Source organism: Notolepis coatsorum (genome assembly GCF_963971535.1).
Source record: "Notolepis coatsorum genome assembly, chromosome: 20".
In the NCBI taxonomy this organism is placed as follows: Eukaryota; Metazoa; Chordata; class Actinopteri; order Aulopiformes; family Paralepididae; genus Notolepis; species Notolepis coatsorum.
This window is the reverse complement of record NC_140184.1, coordinates 58,897,091-58,913,532: the sequence shown is the minus strand read 5'-3', so window position 1 is coordinate 58,913,532 and position 16,442 is coordinate 58,897,091. Positions and strand designations below refer to the sequence as shown.

At 43.3% G+C, this 16,442-nt stretch overlaps 1 protein-coding gene across 1 annotated transcript in view; it reads left to right on the top strand.

Moving 5' to 3' along the window:
* Window positions 1-16,442, top strand: part of garre1 (granule associated Rac and RHOG effector 1) — a 101,867-nt gene that overhangs the window by 35,124 nt on the left and 50,301 nt on the right. Inside the window, exon 2 of the mRNA XM_084337799.1 lies at window positions 1,646-3,098. Coding sequence (XP_084193925.1) covers window positions 2,595-3,098 — 504 coding nt within the window. The 5' untranslated portion in view covers window positions 1,646-2,594. The remainder of the gene's footprint in view (window positions 1-1,645; window positions 3,099-16,442) is intronic.

The window sequence follows — 16,442 nt, the reverse complement described above, 5'->3', positions numbered from 1 at the left end:
TGCGTTGCTCCTCTCCCATCCCCAAAACATTGGGAGCTTTTCAGCATGTGGCCAGGAGATAACAGACAGAATGTTCCACAGCATGATAGCCTCACTTGTGTGTTTTTAATAGATAAGTATGTGATATTGACATCTTATTTAGGGCAAAGCGCGTGATATGATTTATATGAAGACGATTCTAGGGCCGGTCCCTCCCTCTTAGTTGGACCAGTCAGTTAATTGGTTGGTTTGGGCTTTGTTGATCAAGACTTGGTTGGTTGGCTGGTTTTTATGAGTCATCCCGCCCTGTGCTGTGTGAGTTAATATGTCCTGAAAATGTATATGTTAAGCACTAGATTTATAAAAAGAAAAAGGCCTCTCTGCTTGACTACATGTGGGAAACACAATTTTACAGATTTGTCCATTTTTAAATCAACTACTAATTGATTAGGCTAGTTGACAAAGGCCTGTGACTAATAGCTGTAGAATTACTGTAGAATCTGACAGTAGAGCTGTTTCCAAAGTCAATGAGTAATCGTGATCTCAATTGTGGAATTGACCAAAAATTATTGTGATTATGATTTTTGCCATAATCGAGCAGCCCTACCCCACAGTATGCAAACGCAGTGAAAGGAAAGGAAGCAATATTTTGCCCAGCCCTATTTCTTACTGGGTGTGAGTCTTCGGTTTTCCTGGATATTCTGGCCTAATTTAGTCTCGAGTAGGACTGTCTAGTGTCTATTACCATTCCTGGGATCTTGGAAGCTTCAGTATTAATTATCAGCACGAGAGTTTCACTGGTGGGTTAGTTGAGAAGTGTGAGACAGACGGACAGTTCATAACAGTGTTGTTGTCTGAGAAGAACTGATTCTCAATGTTGGATTATTATTTTTATGAGCTGTTTCTGATGCTAATTTTTGGAGGGGTAAAAAAAAACGGAGCATTGGAATAGTGATTTTGACATTGATTACCATTTACCATGGCAGTGAATCGAAGCTTCGAAGCATTCGGGTCAGCCCTAAACCACCATGATTGCCCTGCTATAGGTGATGCTGCTTGCTGCCTTTCCCCCCCATAGTCATGCTAAATGGAAATATGTCCGTCCGCTTTACATATTCAAATAAAACAACCAAAGGGAATTTGCTATTTTTTTCTGGTCATATCATGGTTTTGAATAGGCATATTCATATGACTCCCACTGAGAATAGTTCAATAGATCCCTCAGTGTCTCCTAACAATGGCTGCTGGCAGCTGTGTTCTCTTCAGCCAGACGGCTTGAGGGCTTTTCATCAGAGACGCTCTGCCTGAAGACAAGTACAGTGTTGGCGACAGTCTAGAGATGGTTGGTTGTCTCCAGCCATTCACTGAGCTGTAATTAGGCTTACGTGAAATTAAACGGCATAAGATGAATCCAGTGTTTTCTCCTGTTACCCTGACGGGTTCAAGAGGTGCACTGTCACATTGACCCACTTCATATGACACAATGTACTTCCAACATACCGGGATAGTTCGACATGTAGTTTGGGATGGAGCAGCCCACTTTTTACTGGGTGTAGGAAAGAACAACCTTCTGAAACAAAGCTCATCCTTCCTCCCCTGATTTCACGGTAACATTCTCTCTCCTGATTTCACGTAACATTCTCTCTTGTCTCTCTCCTCTCTTTAGGAAATGACCTAGAGGCCTTACAGATACATTTGTGCTTTGTGTTGCTCTAATCTGCGCTTTGCGGAGAGAGCAGCGAGATCTGGAAGCACATTTGTTTCCACGGTGAGTAATAACTACCTCAGCCAGCAGAAGGAAGCTCTCCAGCCGACGGACAGACAGACAAACACACAGACAGACGGGCAGACAGAGCAATCAGCTGGCCACGCTCACTGCCCAACGAGCTCTGTTTGGTGAAGAGGATCGGTGACGGACTGGATCTGTCTTCTGCCCCGCCACACACCACAACACACCACCAGCTCCACCCTGCTGCTCAGAGAACAGAGACAAGGCAGCATTGGCCCAGAGGCCCGAACCGTGCGCCTGCCTGTTTTTATCTTCCACTCCCCGCTGTTGACCAGTGTCCCATTTTTCCAAATTCATTCTTCCTTTTCTTTTTTTTTGCTTTACAGCTTTTAAAGATTTTTCTATTTTTATTAGCGGTGGATTGGCAAAATATATATATCAATATCTATATATATGTACATATATGTGTATATACTCTATAATTTACAGAGGAGAACTTTTTTTTCTGCTTCCATTTGAAGGAAAAGTGACGCTCTTTGGAATTTCCTTGGCTGTAGCTCTGTTTTGAAAGGAAATCGAAGAGCTCCCCCCCCACCCTCTCTCTTTCATGGTTCCTCTTTTCATAGCTGAAAATAGAGAATCTGGAAGGTGTCCTTCAGCTGGTTCTATATCACCGGGCCTCTTGTTCCGAGCTGCAGCAGGGCTGCACGTCCCCCTGCAGTTGTACCATCACTACAGACTGACATGAGCCTCTGGCAGATGGAACCATTAAGCTGTATTTCTACATAACTTTCCAGGTTCCAGTACTCTTGGGTTGGGCGGTTGTTTGTAAAGAGTGCTTTGTGGCGAAAACAAAACGGGAGCTTCTGGGGCCGGCCCACCACCTATGTATTGTTGCAGTGTGCAGGAAAGTAAGATGGACTACAAGCGGCGCTTTTTGCTCGGCGGGTCCAAGCAGAAAGTGCAGCAGCACCAGCAGTATCAGATGCCCGAGCTAAGCCGGACCCTCAGCGCCCCTTTGGCCTCCTCTTGCTCTGCCCCCTCACCGATGGCCACCGGGGTGGGCATGCCCGGTGGCTGCCACCCGCCTCCCTCCAGCACCACCACCGCGGTCGCCGACATACAGCAGGGCATTTCCAAGTACCTGGATGCCCTTAACGTGTTCTGCCGGGCCAGCGCCTTCCTCACGGACCTGTTCAGCAGTGTGTTCAGGAACTCTCACTACTCCAAAGCAGCTATGCAACTGAAGGACGTGCAGGAACACGTCATGGAGGCGGCCAGCCGGCTGACTGCAGCAATAAAGCCCGAGATCGCCAAGATGCTGATGGAGCTGAGCGCCGGGGCGGCTAACTTCAAAGACCAGAATGACTTCAGCCTACAAGACGTGGAGGTAGGTCCTGTACACACACACACACACACTTGAATTATGTATTCATGTCGACATGGAAACGAGCGCATTGCCTCACCCCCTTTTAGCCAATTGACATGAACACACACACACTTGACCTCCATGACCAATTTCTTACCTGGTTTGTTAAACGGAACCATCAGAGAATTTGAGCTTGGAAACTGTTTTGAAAAGGGCGGCCATTTAATGAAAATAATAGCAGATGATTTGATGAACCATCTGTCTATCACGGGCTAGACTGAAGAGGAGACTAGCTATGTAATCGGTAGGGATGCCCCGATCGTTATCGGCCGATACTCAGTATAAATATGTGATCGGTGATAATGCTTTATTTTCGCCGATCGTTCTGTCTCAACACCGGGTGGTGCGGCGTCTGCTCATCCCTCCAGCACGCATGTAAACACGGGTCTAGTAGTGGTCTACTCTAGTGGGACGGGACACGTGAGGACGGCGTCTCCATGAGCTAACTGTTAGATCCTGATCAAACTGGCCAGTATCACGTCTTCGTCTGTTTGGCTCTCCATCCAATTCCTCTGCGTTGTGTCATTTTAATGGTCCTAACGTCTCCGATACTGGCTGATAAGATCCTTATCTCTCCCCGTTAGTACAATCCGCAAACCATAATAATTCTCCACCTCTGTAAGAATTCGACACTTCGACAACGTGAAATACCTTACAAGGAAAAGCGTGGTTTTATTTGATAAACAGAAACCTCAGCTCGGATGTTAACAGATTGTATTGTCCTTGCAAAGTCTATTCTAATGACCTTTCGGTGTGTTCAGTCTATCTAATGATCTTTCAGTCCAGTCTATTGTCCCTCTGTCTCTCAGTCCAACAGTGGTCAGGCCTGTTCGTTAGCCAAGACCATCCTCGTGGTAGCCGAAGCTAATGTTGATGTGGCAAACGCTCCACAAAGTCTAGTAGAGTGTATGATACCTGTTAGCTGTTAGCTCACGTTAGCGCAAGCTAGTTCACTGTTCAAAACGAAATGTCCCATTGAACTAAATAATTCACTGAGGCGTTGTATTAATGTTATATATCCGGCTAGCTGTAGCTACAGATAGCTCCTGATATCAATGTCTTATAACACTGATTCGATTCGAGCTGAGGGCTTGTGAATGTGATTTAACGTTATACCAATACTAGGGTCCAGCTGCAGCGCCGGAGAATCCTTGCCGTAGCTCGAGGCTACTTGAGTATAGGGTCCAGGTGCAGCTCCGGAGAATCCTGGCCGTAGCTGGAGGCTACTAGAGTACACACAGACAGTGGAGCTTGTTGCGTGGTGGCGATGTCTCGCAGATAATACAAGTACAAGTCTAATTATATAATATATATATTTTATAAAAAAAATAAAAAAAAATATATATAAAATAAACTTTAATTTCTTTTAATCAAAAACTATCGGTATCGGCCAATATGGCTCACGAGGATCGGTGATCGGTATCGGTGGCAAAAAACGTGATCGGGGCATCCCTAGTAATCGGCATGTCTGTAGACGATTCTTGCCGTCTTTGTAAGGAATATGAATACCAAAAAAAATCATTGATTCAAAGAAGGTAACCCAAACCACGTCTGTAACTGCCAGTAGGTCCTCATAGGACGCTGATTGGTCTAAACCACGTCTGTAGCTGCCAGTAGGTCCTCATAGGACACTGATTTGTCTAAACCAGGTGTCTGCAACCTGCAGCTCTTTAGCCAATCAGCTGCGGCTCCCTGGCCAAAAAAGATTATAATAATAATTTTTTTTTTTTTTTTTTTTCTTACACCCTGCGCCTCTCCCTGCCGTCTGCAAGTGGCTAATCTTGGTTTCCGACCCCCCAGTAAGCTAACCATGGATAAATCCAAAAAAAGGAAAGTGTGGAAAATAGAGGGTTTAATTCAGCGTGGACAGATTAATTTGCTTTCACGACTAACGATGCAGGCTTACCTGTATGCCTGATATGTGGTGCGAAATTTGCGAACAACGAAAAATTTACTTTTTATTTTATAGATTTTCCACAAATAAGGGAAGGACTCAAATAGAGCTGCATAGTTCAGGGTTTTATTTCAAAGTAGGTCTACAGATGCCAGTGTTTTTTCTCCTTTTCTGTGTTTTATTTCAAAGTAGGTCTACACATGGTAGTCTTTTTTCAAAGTGGACTACTTTTTATTTTATAAATGTTCCACAAATAAGGGAAGGACTCAAATATACCTGAATAGTTCAGGGTTTTATTTCAAAGTCGGTCTACAGACACCAGTGTTTTGTCTCCTCTTCTGTGTTTTATTTAAAAATAGGTCTACACAGCCAGTATTTTTTCTCCTCTTCATAAGAGTTTGAGGTTTCCCTTTGTTATAACTGTAAATGTTTCTTTTTGTTGCTTTATAATTCCATTAATGCAACACACTGTGTGCTATAAGTATAAAGTATAATAAATCGCAAATTACTTTGGGTATGCAATTGTCAGGCGTTTTATGCTAAATGTGGGGTATGCTTGGGGATATATAAAATGTTATACACTCCCATCCCACTGTTAGTCGTTATGCCAATTCCCAACCTCCTTCCTGGTTGTTGCGCACTTTCCCCTACTGTTGGTCCGAGAGGCCGGAGACTGTCACATGCTTTCCTCCGACGCATGTGCAGCCAGCCGGCAGCCAGCCTGGCCGCGCAGATTCTCACTGGGAGAGTGTAACGTGTGGGAGGCCGCACTACCTCTCACCAGATCCTACCTTCGCTGAGCAGGCGCCCCGACCGAACTGTAGGGGTCGCTGTCCACAACGCCCAGGACCCACCCACGGCTCCCCTCCCCCTAACTCAGCCAAACGAGTTAGTATAGCGATCAGCCCGAGCCAAGGCAATGCTGACTCTCCGGGAGTCGAGACCGCAGCCTCTTGCATTGGTGACTAACACAATCTCCGCTACGCCACCTGACCGCCTATGTTATCTTCATTTTAAGGGTAAATAGGTTGTGCGGCTCCCTGAGCATTTTATTTTGTGGGAGGGGGGAAAAGTGGCTCTTTTGATAGTAAAGGTTGCTGACCCCTGGTCTAAACCAAGTCTGTAGCACTAGCTGCCAGTAGGTCCTCATAGGACGCTGATCTGAACCACTGTGGTTCGGCTACAAGCATAACTTGAAGCCTGACATGATGGATTCTCCCGTGATCTTGCAAATCCAGCTGCCTCACAAGGTAACCCAATTTCAGCCTAGGGCAAAACCTGTGGCCACTAGAGATTGGTGAAAGTTTTGTGGACCAGCCAACCGACAGAGTGACCTATAGAGCTGTTAGTCGCAGCTAAAAACCAGCACAGGGCATACATACTGGGGGTGAAAAACAGATGCACGACACTAGGGCTGCCGCGGTATTGATTTTTTCCTTACCGCACAAATTTGCGAAGCTATTCAAACCGCTGCGGTAACCTAAAAATAAAAAGTTTGAATGCATTTATTTCTGTAGTAGTCTATTCTTTATTGCATATAGCCTGCCTCTAGTCTAAATGTCTATCTTTAGAGGACGACTTTGCAGCAGGAATATTGTTTGGGATTCGGCAAGCAACGCATTCATTATTGAAAGTGAAACACAGACAACATAACTGGCAAAAACACAGAACAAATTGTTCTTGAAACTAAGGCTGCGGTTACACTCTAGCCAAAACAAAGCGTTTCATTTCGCTTTTCAGAACGCTGTGTATTCGCAGGCAAGTTAGACGTCGTTTTGTCTCCTGAGCACCGAGTGATGTATATACATGTAGTACAATGCCAAAGCAGTAGGTGGTGATGTAGTTCAAACATGAAGACCATTTTCAACCAATCAGAAAGGTTGAACGCGCCACTACACTTACTGCTAAAAAAACAACAGTCTACCATCTTTAAATACCTCGCGTGAGCCATTTAGCAACGTAGCATTTATTTTTCAGCAAGAAACAAAGTGCAATAAAAGTGCACTTTTTTTTACTTTGGCCATGCAAACGTAATCATTCGAAAATACAACGTTGCTGTTTTCCCCAGTGTAACCAAGGCCTAAATGTGCATAACAGAAACAGATTGGCCATTACACATTTATAAAGGCTTTGCACTGCAAAGTTATAAAATACAAATAAATCCTAAAGTGCACATTCATTGCGGCAATTTATTGAATAAAGGCCACTCGTTTAAAAAACAAAAAACAATAATGAAATAATACAAGGTCTAATAAATTAAGTGAAAAGCCATTCTCGCATTTATTCTCTCAATTTTTGCCGCTATATATGGAATAAACAATGCCTTGAACATAGATTTTAAATTAACATAAGGCCACACCAATTATTGCCAATAGACGTAAAATACGCTGTAAAATATATAGCCACTTAGCCAATTATACGTTATTCTGAGACGATAATTAATCTGTATCTGGATAACCAAGGCACGGATTTTGTTGCGGCAGGTAGTGTTATGTCGGGGAAATTTATATCTATAGACTGGTGTATTTTTCGTCCACGAAAAATCGAGCCTCTAATAATAATTATTGCCAATAAAGATATAGCCACTTAGCCAAAAAGTTAAGCTAAAACGCCGACAATGCCACTTATTTCAAATACGTTCTTTGAGATGAAAATTCATACAGTAACTATTTATTTTGTTAAAGGGGACATGTACTGCTATTCCTAGCACTATTTGGGCAACTTTACACAATTCCTGTTAGTCTATTGAAGACATCTGTATGTTTTTTTTTCAAAAAAAATTCATTGTTTTATATTTCTAATCAAGTACTCAAAACCATAATTTTTCAGCTTCAAGATTTCAGGCTGTTATGGCCTGGCTCCGCCCATAAGCACTTTGAGTGATAGTCAGTCCACACAGTCTGCGACTGGTAGACAGAGAGAGATAGAGAGAGGGAGAGAGAGAGGGTGGGGGGTGCGAGAGAGAGAGAGAGGGAGAGAAAAAAAATACAGGCCGTCTCTTCCTTTCGTTTTTTCTCTCCCTGCGGCAGCTTGTGTGGGGGGGGGGGGCCTCCCTTCCTCCCCTCTCCCGTGTGGCGCGGCAGGTCCCCCCCCCCCCCCCCCCCCCCCCCAAGTTCTCCCTCCCTCTCTCTCTGTCTCCCTCTCTCTCTCTGTCTCTCCCTCTCTCTCTCCCTCTCTATCTCTCTCTATCTCTCTCTCTCTCTCCCTCCAGAGTATGCAGAGGTGTCGGGTTTCACTCTGCCTCGCAGTATGAGGAAGTGGTTTTCCTCTCGCTGTCTAGTCTAGGTAGATTGTGGGTGGGCATTAGCTACAACCACAGAGCCAATCACATCACTGTCTTCCACCCAGAGCCTGAATGACGTGACTCAGGCCTTCAAATCAGGATGTACTAATTTACTGGAGCAGGAAATTATCTGAGCTGAATCAGAGCAATCCGCCAATATGGTATTTAGACACTAAAACACATTGATACTAACTCCTATTACTATAATACAATGCTAGAGACTGAAAAATGACATTTATAGTACATGTCCCCTTTAAGTGTGTGGTGGGCCCGTGCTTTGTTTTCAATCTGATGTGTGGCAGGAACGATTACAGTAGATCAAGCATCTGGGCAAGTATATTGCCTCTTGATGCAGTGTATGTGTAAAAAGTTCAGGGTGCAAGATGAGGATTTATATGCCCGCTCAGTTATATTTGCCCTATAAATATATATATATATTAGGGATGTTCAATATTGGCTTTTTTACCTATACCGATATTGTCCAACTCTTAATTTCCGATACCAACCGATACCCCCCCCAAAAAACTGAAGAATTTCAGGTAATTAACATTACATATATCTTGTCGTGGAATTAACACATTATGTTTGACAATAAATAAAATCAGAATTTGTTCTTACTTGCTTGACTGGGTAAATAAAGCTTAAATAAAAGAAATTTAAAAATGTTTTTTTTCTTTTTTTAAACCGATAATTTTCTGTCACATTTTAATGCCAATATCAGACATCCCTAATATATATATATATATGCGGTAATTATAAATATATAAATGTAAATATTATTAACGTACAAATATATATTTAATTAAACTGAAGCATTTCATATAAACATTTAAATGGCTATATAGACTATTTAACTCACCAGAACTAAGCTTTTTCGGGGCATTTTGAGTTCATCCTGTTCTCTCTGTAGTTTTCTTTTCTTCTGCCAGCTCTGAGAAAACGTGGTGACCAATGTTCGGCACAGACCCATGGCTCGTGCTGTGCGCTCCTTCTCTGATGTCATCGCATTGGTGACCGCCAGGTGAAGATTGTGGCCAAAACAGTTTAGCCATTGCCAGCTTAATTCCCGCACTGCTGCAACAATATTTGCCCCATTATCGGTAGCAATACAACACAGTTTGCTCTCATCCAGAGACCACTCCAGTCAAGTCAAGAGTCAAGAGTTTTATTTGTCACGGCATACAGGTATACAGTGAAATGCGGAATAAGCAGCGAAGGGCTTCGGCCAGATATTCCTTTGTATGGTTTTCTGGTGTGAAAACGGTCTCCAAGCACCTTTGGAGTGAGGTAGTGCAACGTGAGGCTCATGTAGGGCATCATATTTACACTGGACATATTTACACTGTCCGTTGTGACAGAAAAATGGTCCACTTCTTTTATCTGTGCTACGATTTCGTTTCTTACTTTAAAGTACATTTCTGGTATGGCTGTTTCCGAAAAATATGTTCTGCCTGGCAGTTCATACTGTTTGTCGAAGGACTGAAGCATAGCTCTGAATGATGGCTTTTCTACAGTCCGGAAGGGCACCATCTCCGCAAACAAATACTGTGTTACAGTTGTAAGTGCTCGCCACTTGTTGCTGTCCCGGTTATATTTAGTTACTCTGGCAAATGCCTCGGAAACTCCTAACTAGGGATGCACCGAATGGGAAATTCTTGGCCGAAACCGATAGCGAAAATAGGAAACAGTTGGCCGAATGCCGAAAGGCCGAAAATTATTAATATAAATATATATATGTTTTTTTTTTTTTTTTTTTAGCTACCTGATTATGGCAAAAGACATGATTATGGCTAAACATAACTTAAATCATATTAATAATCACTATTATGGGTCCATAAAACATTTATTCAGCACTTTTGAATGCATACATTTATTCCAGACTGACTGCTGAAAGATTGTACAATTTAAACATTTTCTCTTTGCATACAACAAAATGTGCATTAAAGTCAAGTGCATTTTATTTTATTTTAGTAGGATAACTACAACAAAGTGCATTCAGAACAAAGCCAAGGTGCTTTAAAACTGCAGAAAGATCTGCATAAAGACACACACACGAGAGGGAAAATAGCTTATAGCAGACTTAATGATGTTACTGTAGTGGCTACTGTCATAATTCACGGCGTTCTAGCCTACATGGAAGGACTCTTGTATTTACTACATCTCCCGTGACTCTTAGCGGGGGATGACGTAGCTTAAGAGAGACGAGTGAAAGAGGAACGGAAGCGTTGTTAGCTAGCTTAACGCTAACGTTAGTTAAAAAGGTTTTTAACCGCGACGGGCATATAGTAATGGCGAGGATATAAAGCATGTTAACACTTTGATTGCCTAAGGCTAAATTCATTATATACCATAGGTTGCCGGCTCTATTTGTCTATGGAGAAATTCCCCTTCTTTGCAGGGCTATAACTTTTTAAATTCTATTGCTACATTGCCATTATTAGGGCCCATTCAAAGTCCTATATGTATTGTTCATTGTGTAGCAACGTTAAACTTTTTCATTCACATATTCATAGTAAAGTATGGTCTAATGTATAAGTATGTTTTCATCTCTTTCTGCAGCTTTCTCCAGAACGTGATCTATAGCCCCAAATGCATTATATTGATGATGAAATACAGTTTGATGGCAATCGGGGCGATATAAAAAATTTCAATTGGACGTACTTCTAGAATGATCTACGTATGATCTGATGATGACCGGATGGGCGGGGGATCGTTTATAATTCCGTGGGCAGCGTTATATCATTCATCTAGTGTGGGTCATATGTTCATCATAACAGTTTATATGGAACACGTTAAAAAATAACGCTCAATCTTACCGTATCTTCCTCGCGCCGTTGGACGATCAGCGTGGTGTAGACCGTTTTCGATTATGGGATGTTTATCCTGATGAACCATTTCCAGCTTGTATAATACTATATACGTCCAAATAACGTTGTTTATTGAGTTAGGGCGAGCGATTGATCATCCAGTGTGTTGAGATGGAGTCCGGCTACCGGACGCGAGTGCCCGGAGCTCATATGGATGAGCACTTCCTGTTTGGGGCGCCCCTCCCTCTTGGCCGATCTGCCGATCGGCCACCAGATGGCGCTCTCGAACCGTTAGACAGTTGGTGGGAGCCCACCAGCACATCTCAGGGCTCCGGAAAGAAAATATGATTTCGATCACAGATTTTTGAAATATTGATATCAAAGACGAGTTACGGCGTCCTCGGCACCTTTAGCATGGCTCTGAATGACGTGAAAAAGCGTTTTCCGGCAATCAAAGTGTTAAAGACTCATTTATTGGACATGTTGCTCGCGGAGTTTACATAGAAACAGCGCGACTCGCAAGAGGCGTTATCACAGGCTTTAGAACGCAGGACTGAAGAGCTCACGTTACACGTTGCTCATGTAATGACTGAAGCCGCGTTTTGATTATGTCATCACAACAACACGTTAGGTTATGAACGTAACCCTGTTCTTTGACATTCTGTGATATTTTTTCGGTGCTAAACCCTTTCGGCCGAAAGTGCCTTTTTTGAACCATTTTGGCAGATAATTTTCGGTGGCCGAATATTCGGTGCATCCCTACTCCTAACTGACGCAGTGCCGGGCCGGTACCTCCTGAGGTAGATGCGCTGCCTTTCATTGCATCGTATACAATTACAGGGCGATGAGTGGTCCTAAGATGCGATGCCAGATTCGTCGTGTTTCCTCGCATCACATTTATTTTCTTGCTGCAAATGCGGCACACTGCCTCATCTACATTCTTAGGCTTTCCCTCTTCATCAGGCTCAAAGCCAAAGTGTTCCCAAACAGGTGAAGTAACATTCGGTTTAGCTACAAGATCCATGTTTACTTTTGAGTTGATTGAAGAGCAGAATTAAAAGCGAAAACTTTCAGTATAGCAGCAACGCACATGGGGTTCGATGAGATCAGAATGTTAACTGCGCAACTGCGAGTGGAAACTTTCGAACACATGGCGTGAAGAAAATAGGCTATACAATGATATATGGCAATATTTTGCGTGCCGATATTATATGGATATGCAATCCGATTTTGAGTCATGTGAATAGACTGAAAACTCATCTTTTTATTGCAGGTGTGGACAAGGTTTTTTGTTGAGGACAAAAGATAATGCATCACAATATATCTCAATAGTACATTATCAAGACTCTAGTATCGTGATAATATGGTATAGTGGGGCCTCTGGTGATTCCCACTCCTAGAGATAGTATAATGCCACAGGGTTACACGTATACAGCATGTAAATCCATTCCCATAATATAGCCTACTGCTGAAAGTTTCATTTCAATTTTGAAACTTGATACCAGACCTTTAGAAATTATTTCCCTAATATCTGCACACAAAAAAATCATCCCAATATTAATGTTATTATTTTGTTGTCCATATCGTGCTGCCCTTCCTGAAGAGTCTTGTTTGGCACCAGCTTTATTTACATCTGCCACAGCTGTGCAGGGCGGTGCTGCTCCCCAGTCCTCCTCACCAGGAATCCCATCCTTCCTTGTGATTAAGAGACCTGCTTACACCCCTCCTTTTGTTTTAAATCCACGGCAGTGGGCCCTAAGCATAGTCCTTCTCTCTTGATGTTGCTGGGCGTCTCGAGGTTATCCCAGAGATTAAGCCAGGGCGTCTCTCCTCCACAGTAGTAGCGGACGGGCCCGGTGGCCGAGACGTTTTATTTTTGTTTTATATGCGCAGGACGATCCTGAGTGGATGTGGCGGTGCACAAAACAGGAAACACTTTTACACCACAAGTGGGTAATGCTTGACTCTTTTGGTCTCTGGGAGTGTATGCACGGATGAATATTAAAAGCAAAACCCAAGTCTGAGAGTTCAGACGGTGGCGTTGGCAGCGGCACTCGCCCCCTGACTTCAGCTGCTGTCTGGCCACCGCATAAAAGGTGTATTGAGAGTGAACTGTTGCTCTAGCCGGCTCTCTCACAGAGTGGGAATGAAAAGATGAAACCCATACTGAGGATGTTCAGACTAGGGCTGGGCGATATGACGATATTATATAAATATCGAGTACAGTTCATTAACGATACACTTTTTCAACGTATCGTGGATATCGTGATGTTTTGCCCAAGAGGATTGTGTCGCGTCAATCTGGTCCACACGTTACTCGTTCATATCTCAGCCCGTGCTGAGATATGCCCATTCTGCGGTCTGTTAATAAAGTTTTCAATCGGACCGATGTATGGAAAGGCTTTTATTATAACATTCGTTGCAGTAAAATCATTATGCCTCGTTTAGTCATTCTGCGGAGCACTGGTCTCCTACTAGTCGGCCACGGGGAGCTAATGTTAGTAGCTTTGTTGTTGTCAGCACTGTCAATCAAAATTATTCTGTTTTCCGTCAGAATGAATGAATGAGAACTTTATTAACAGATTGCAGAATGGGTACAATACAGTACAGGAGGATGAAGACCAGAAAAAGACTTTCGGCTTTTTTACATAAGGGTCCTCCATTTTCAATTCATCAAAACATTTAGAGACATACAAATATACAGTAGTTTCATTAAAATGCTATTGATTGATTGATTGATTGATTGATTTAAAACTTTATTAACATATTGCAGAATGGGTACAGTACAGCTCAATACATACAATTGTTAAGGGGATGCAGACCAGAGAAAGACTTTCGTCTTGTTTACATCAGGGTCCCCCATTTTCAATTCATCATATTTCATATCTAAATCATATAATATCTCATTGCTAAATATATGCAATATATAATCTAATAATCCAATAATCTAAATCTAATATATAATATAAAAATGCTAAATGCATGGGTATTTTATTTTGTCTTTAATGTTAGCTTGCAAACTCAAATACTCAAGTTCAAGTCAAGTTCTTTAATAGTTGTCATACAGAAGTACAGAATACTTTCATACAAAATGCTTCTTACTGTTACGCTCCAGAGACTGTGCTAGACAAGATAGTATCAAATAACATAATAACATAATATAGCATGAATTTAGAAGAAGAAAATGAGGTCACAGTGTTCGGTATAGACATATGTACAATGTTCTGAGTTACCATATAATATACAATACACAATACTATGCAGTGTACTAATGTACAGTACTATCTAGTGCAAAGCAGAAATGGGATGAGGTACAATTTACAGTAAGGTGTACGAGTTGTAGTGCAATCCTTCATCCATAAATATAAAGTGTGGGGAGTGGGTGCTACAGTGTGTTTGTTTAAAGTGGGTGTGTGCTATAAGTGTGTGGAGTGGGTGCTACAGTGTGTTTGTTTAAAGTGAGTGTGTGCGTGTGGATGTGTGTGCTATGTGCGTTTGGTGGTTGTTGTTGTGTAGTGTTCATTCATTGTTCGTTTAGCAGCCTGATGGCCTGGGGATAGAAGCTTCTTCTGAGTCTTTCTGTGCTCGCCTTGAGACTCCTGTATCGCTTGCCTGACCGCAGCAGTTCAAAGAGGCAGTTGTTCGGGTGACTGGAGTCTTTAATGATTCTCTTAGCCTTGCCCTTGCAACGCTTGTAGTAAAATGTTCTGGAGGGTGGGGAGCCCCCCTCCAATTGTGCGTTCGGCTGAACGTGTCACTCTTTGTAGTCTGCTTTGGTCTTGTGCAGTGCTATTCCCAAACCAGGAGGTGATGTTGCCGGTCAAGATGCTCTCTATTGTACATGAGTAGAAGTTCTTAAGGATCTTCTGGCTGACTTGGAACTTCCTTAGGCGCCTGAGGAAGTAGAGGCGTTGTCGTGCCTTCTTCACAACACTGTTAATGTGTGTGGTCCATGTCAAGTCCTCGGATATGTAGGCTCCGAGGTACTTAAAGCTGTTGACTCTCTCAACCGGTGCCCCGTCGATGCTGAGGGGGCTGTAGTCCTTGACCCCCGACCTCCTGAAGTCCACAATCATCTCCTTTGTTTTGCTGACGTTCAGGGAGAGGCTGTTTTCCTGGCACCATCCCGCCAGGACCTTGACCTCTTCCAGGTAGGCCCTCTCGTCGTTGGCAGAGATCAGGCCCACCACCACTGTGTCGTCAGCAAATTTGACGATTGTATTGCTACTCCGCTGAGCCACACAGTCGTGTGTGTACAGGGAGTAGAGGAGGGGACTCAGAACACAGCCCTGGGGGGCCCCTATGTTGAGGGTGATGGATGAGGAGGTGCAGTTGCCTGCTCTCACCACCTGGGGTCTGCCAGTCAGGAAGTCCAAGACCCACTGGCAGAGGTCATAGCCCAAGCCCAGGTCCCTGAGCTTGGCTATGAGTATGGAGGGGACTATGGTATTGAATGCCGAGCTGTAGTCGATGAATAGCATTCTCACATAGTTCCCCTGCCTCTTGTCCAGGTGTGATGCTGCTGTGTGCAGCACATGGGATATGGCGTCCTCCGTGGACCTGTTGGGGCGGTATGCAAATTGCAGGGGGTCCATGTTGATGGGGAGGGAGGAGCAGATGTAGCCCTTTACTAGCTTCTCAAAGCACTTCATGGCTATGGAGGTGAGAGCTACAGGGCGGTAGTCGTTGAGGCAAGCAGGCTTGGATTTTTTGGGTACAGGGATAATAGTGGACTTCTTCAGGCAGGTGGGGATGACAGCCTGTTCTAAGGACAGGTTACTGTCTTGGTAAGCCTCATAATGAATTGTTTGGGGTAAAAAAGAAAAACATTGTGATGTGTATCGTGTATCGCCGAAAGGTCAGAAAATATCGTGATATCATATTTAGGCCATATCGCCCAGCCCTAGTTCAGACACTTAGGCACTTGTAGTGCACAGACGTACGGTGAAAATCTGTCTGTTCTCAAAGACCAGTAAGGCTGAGTCACTCTTCAACATGTGCAAAGACAAGTATACATAGAAAATAAAATATACTCCCCTCAGTTCCCCTAATCCAGTGGCTTTCAAATTGTAGGTCAGCACCCCAATTGTGGGCCATGGGAAGATTTGAAAGTGGGTCCCCAAATTATTATCTGAGCCCAAAGTCCATTGAGAAATAGACATGTTGAGTAAAAGACTGTAGGCTACTAGGCTAGTAGCGCTATTGTTTAAAAAATGTCTACCGATACCTTGCATTCCATACCAGGAGTACTTTTTTTCTTTTCAATACATGGCGCATGGTGCAAGTACTACAAGTCTTTGCTGGTGAGGACATGCCTTCCG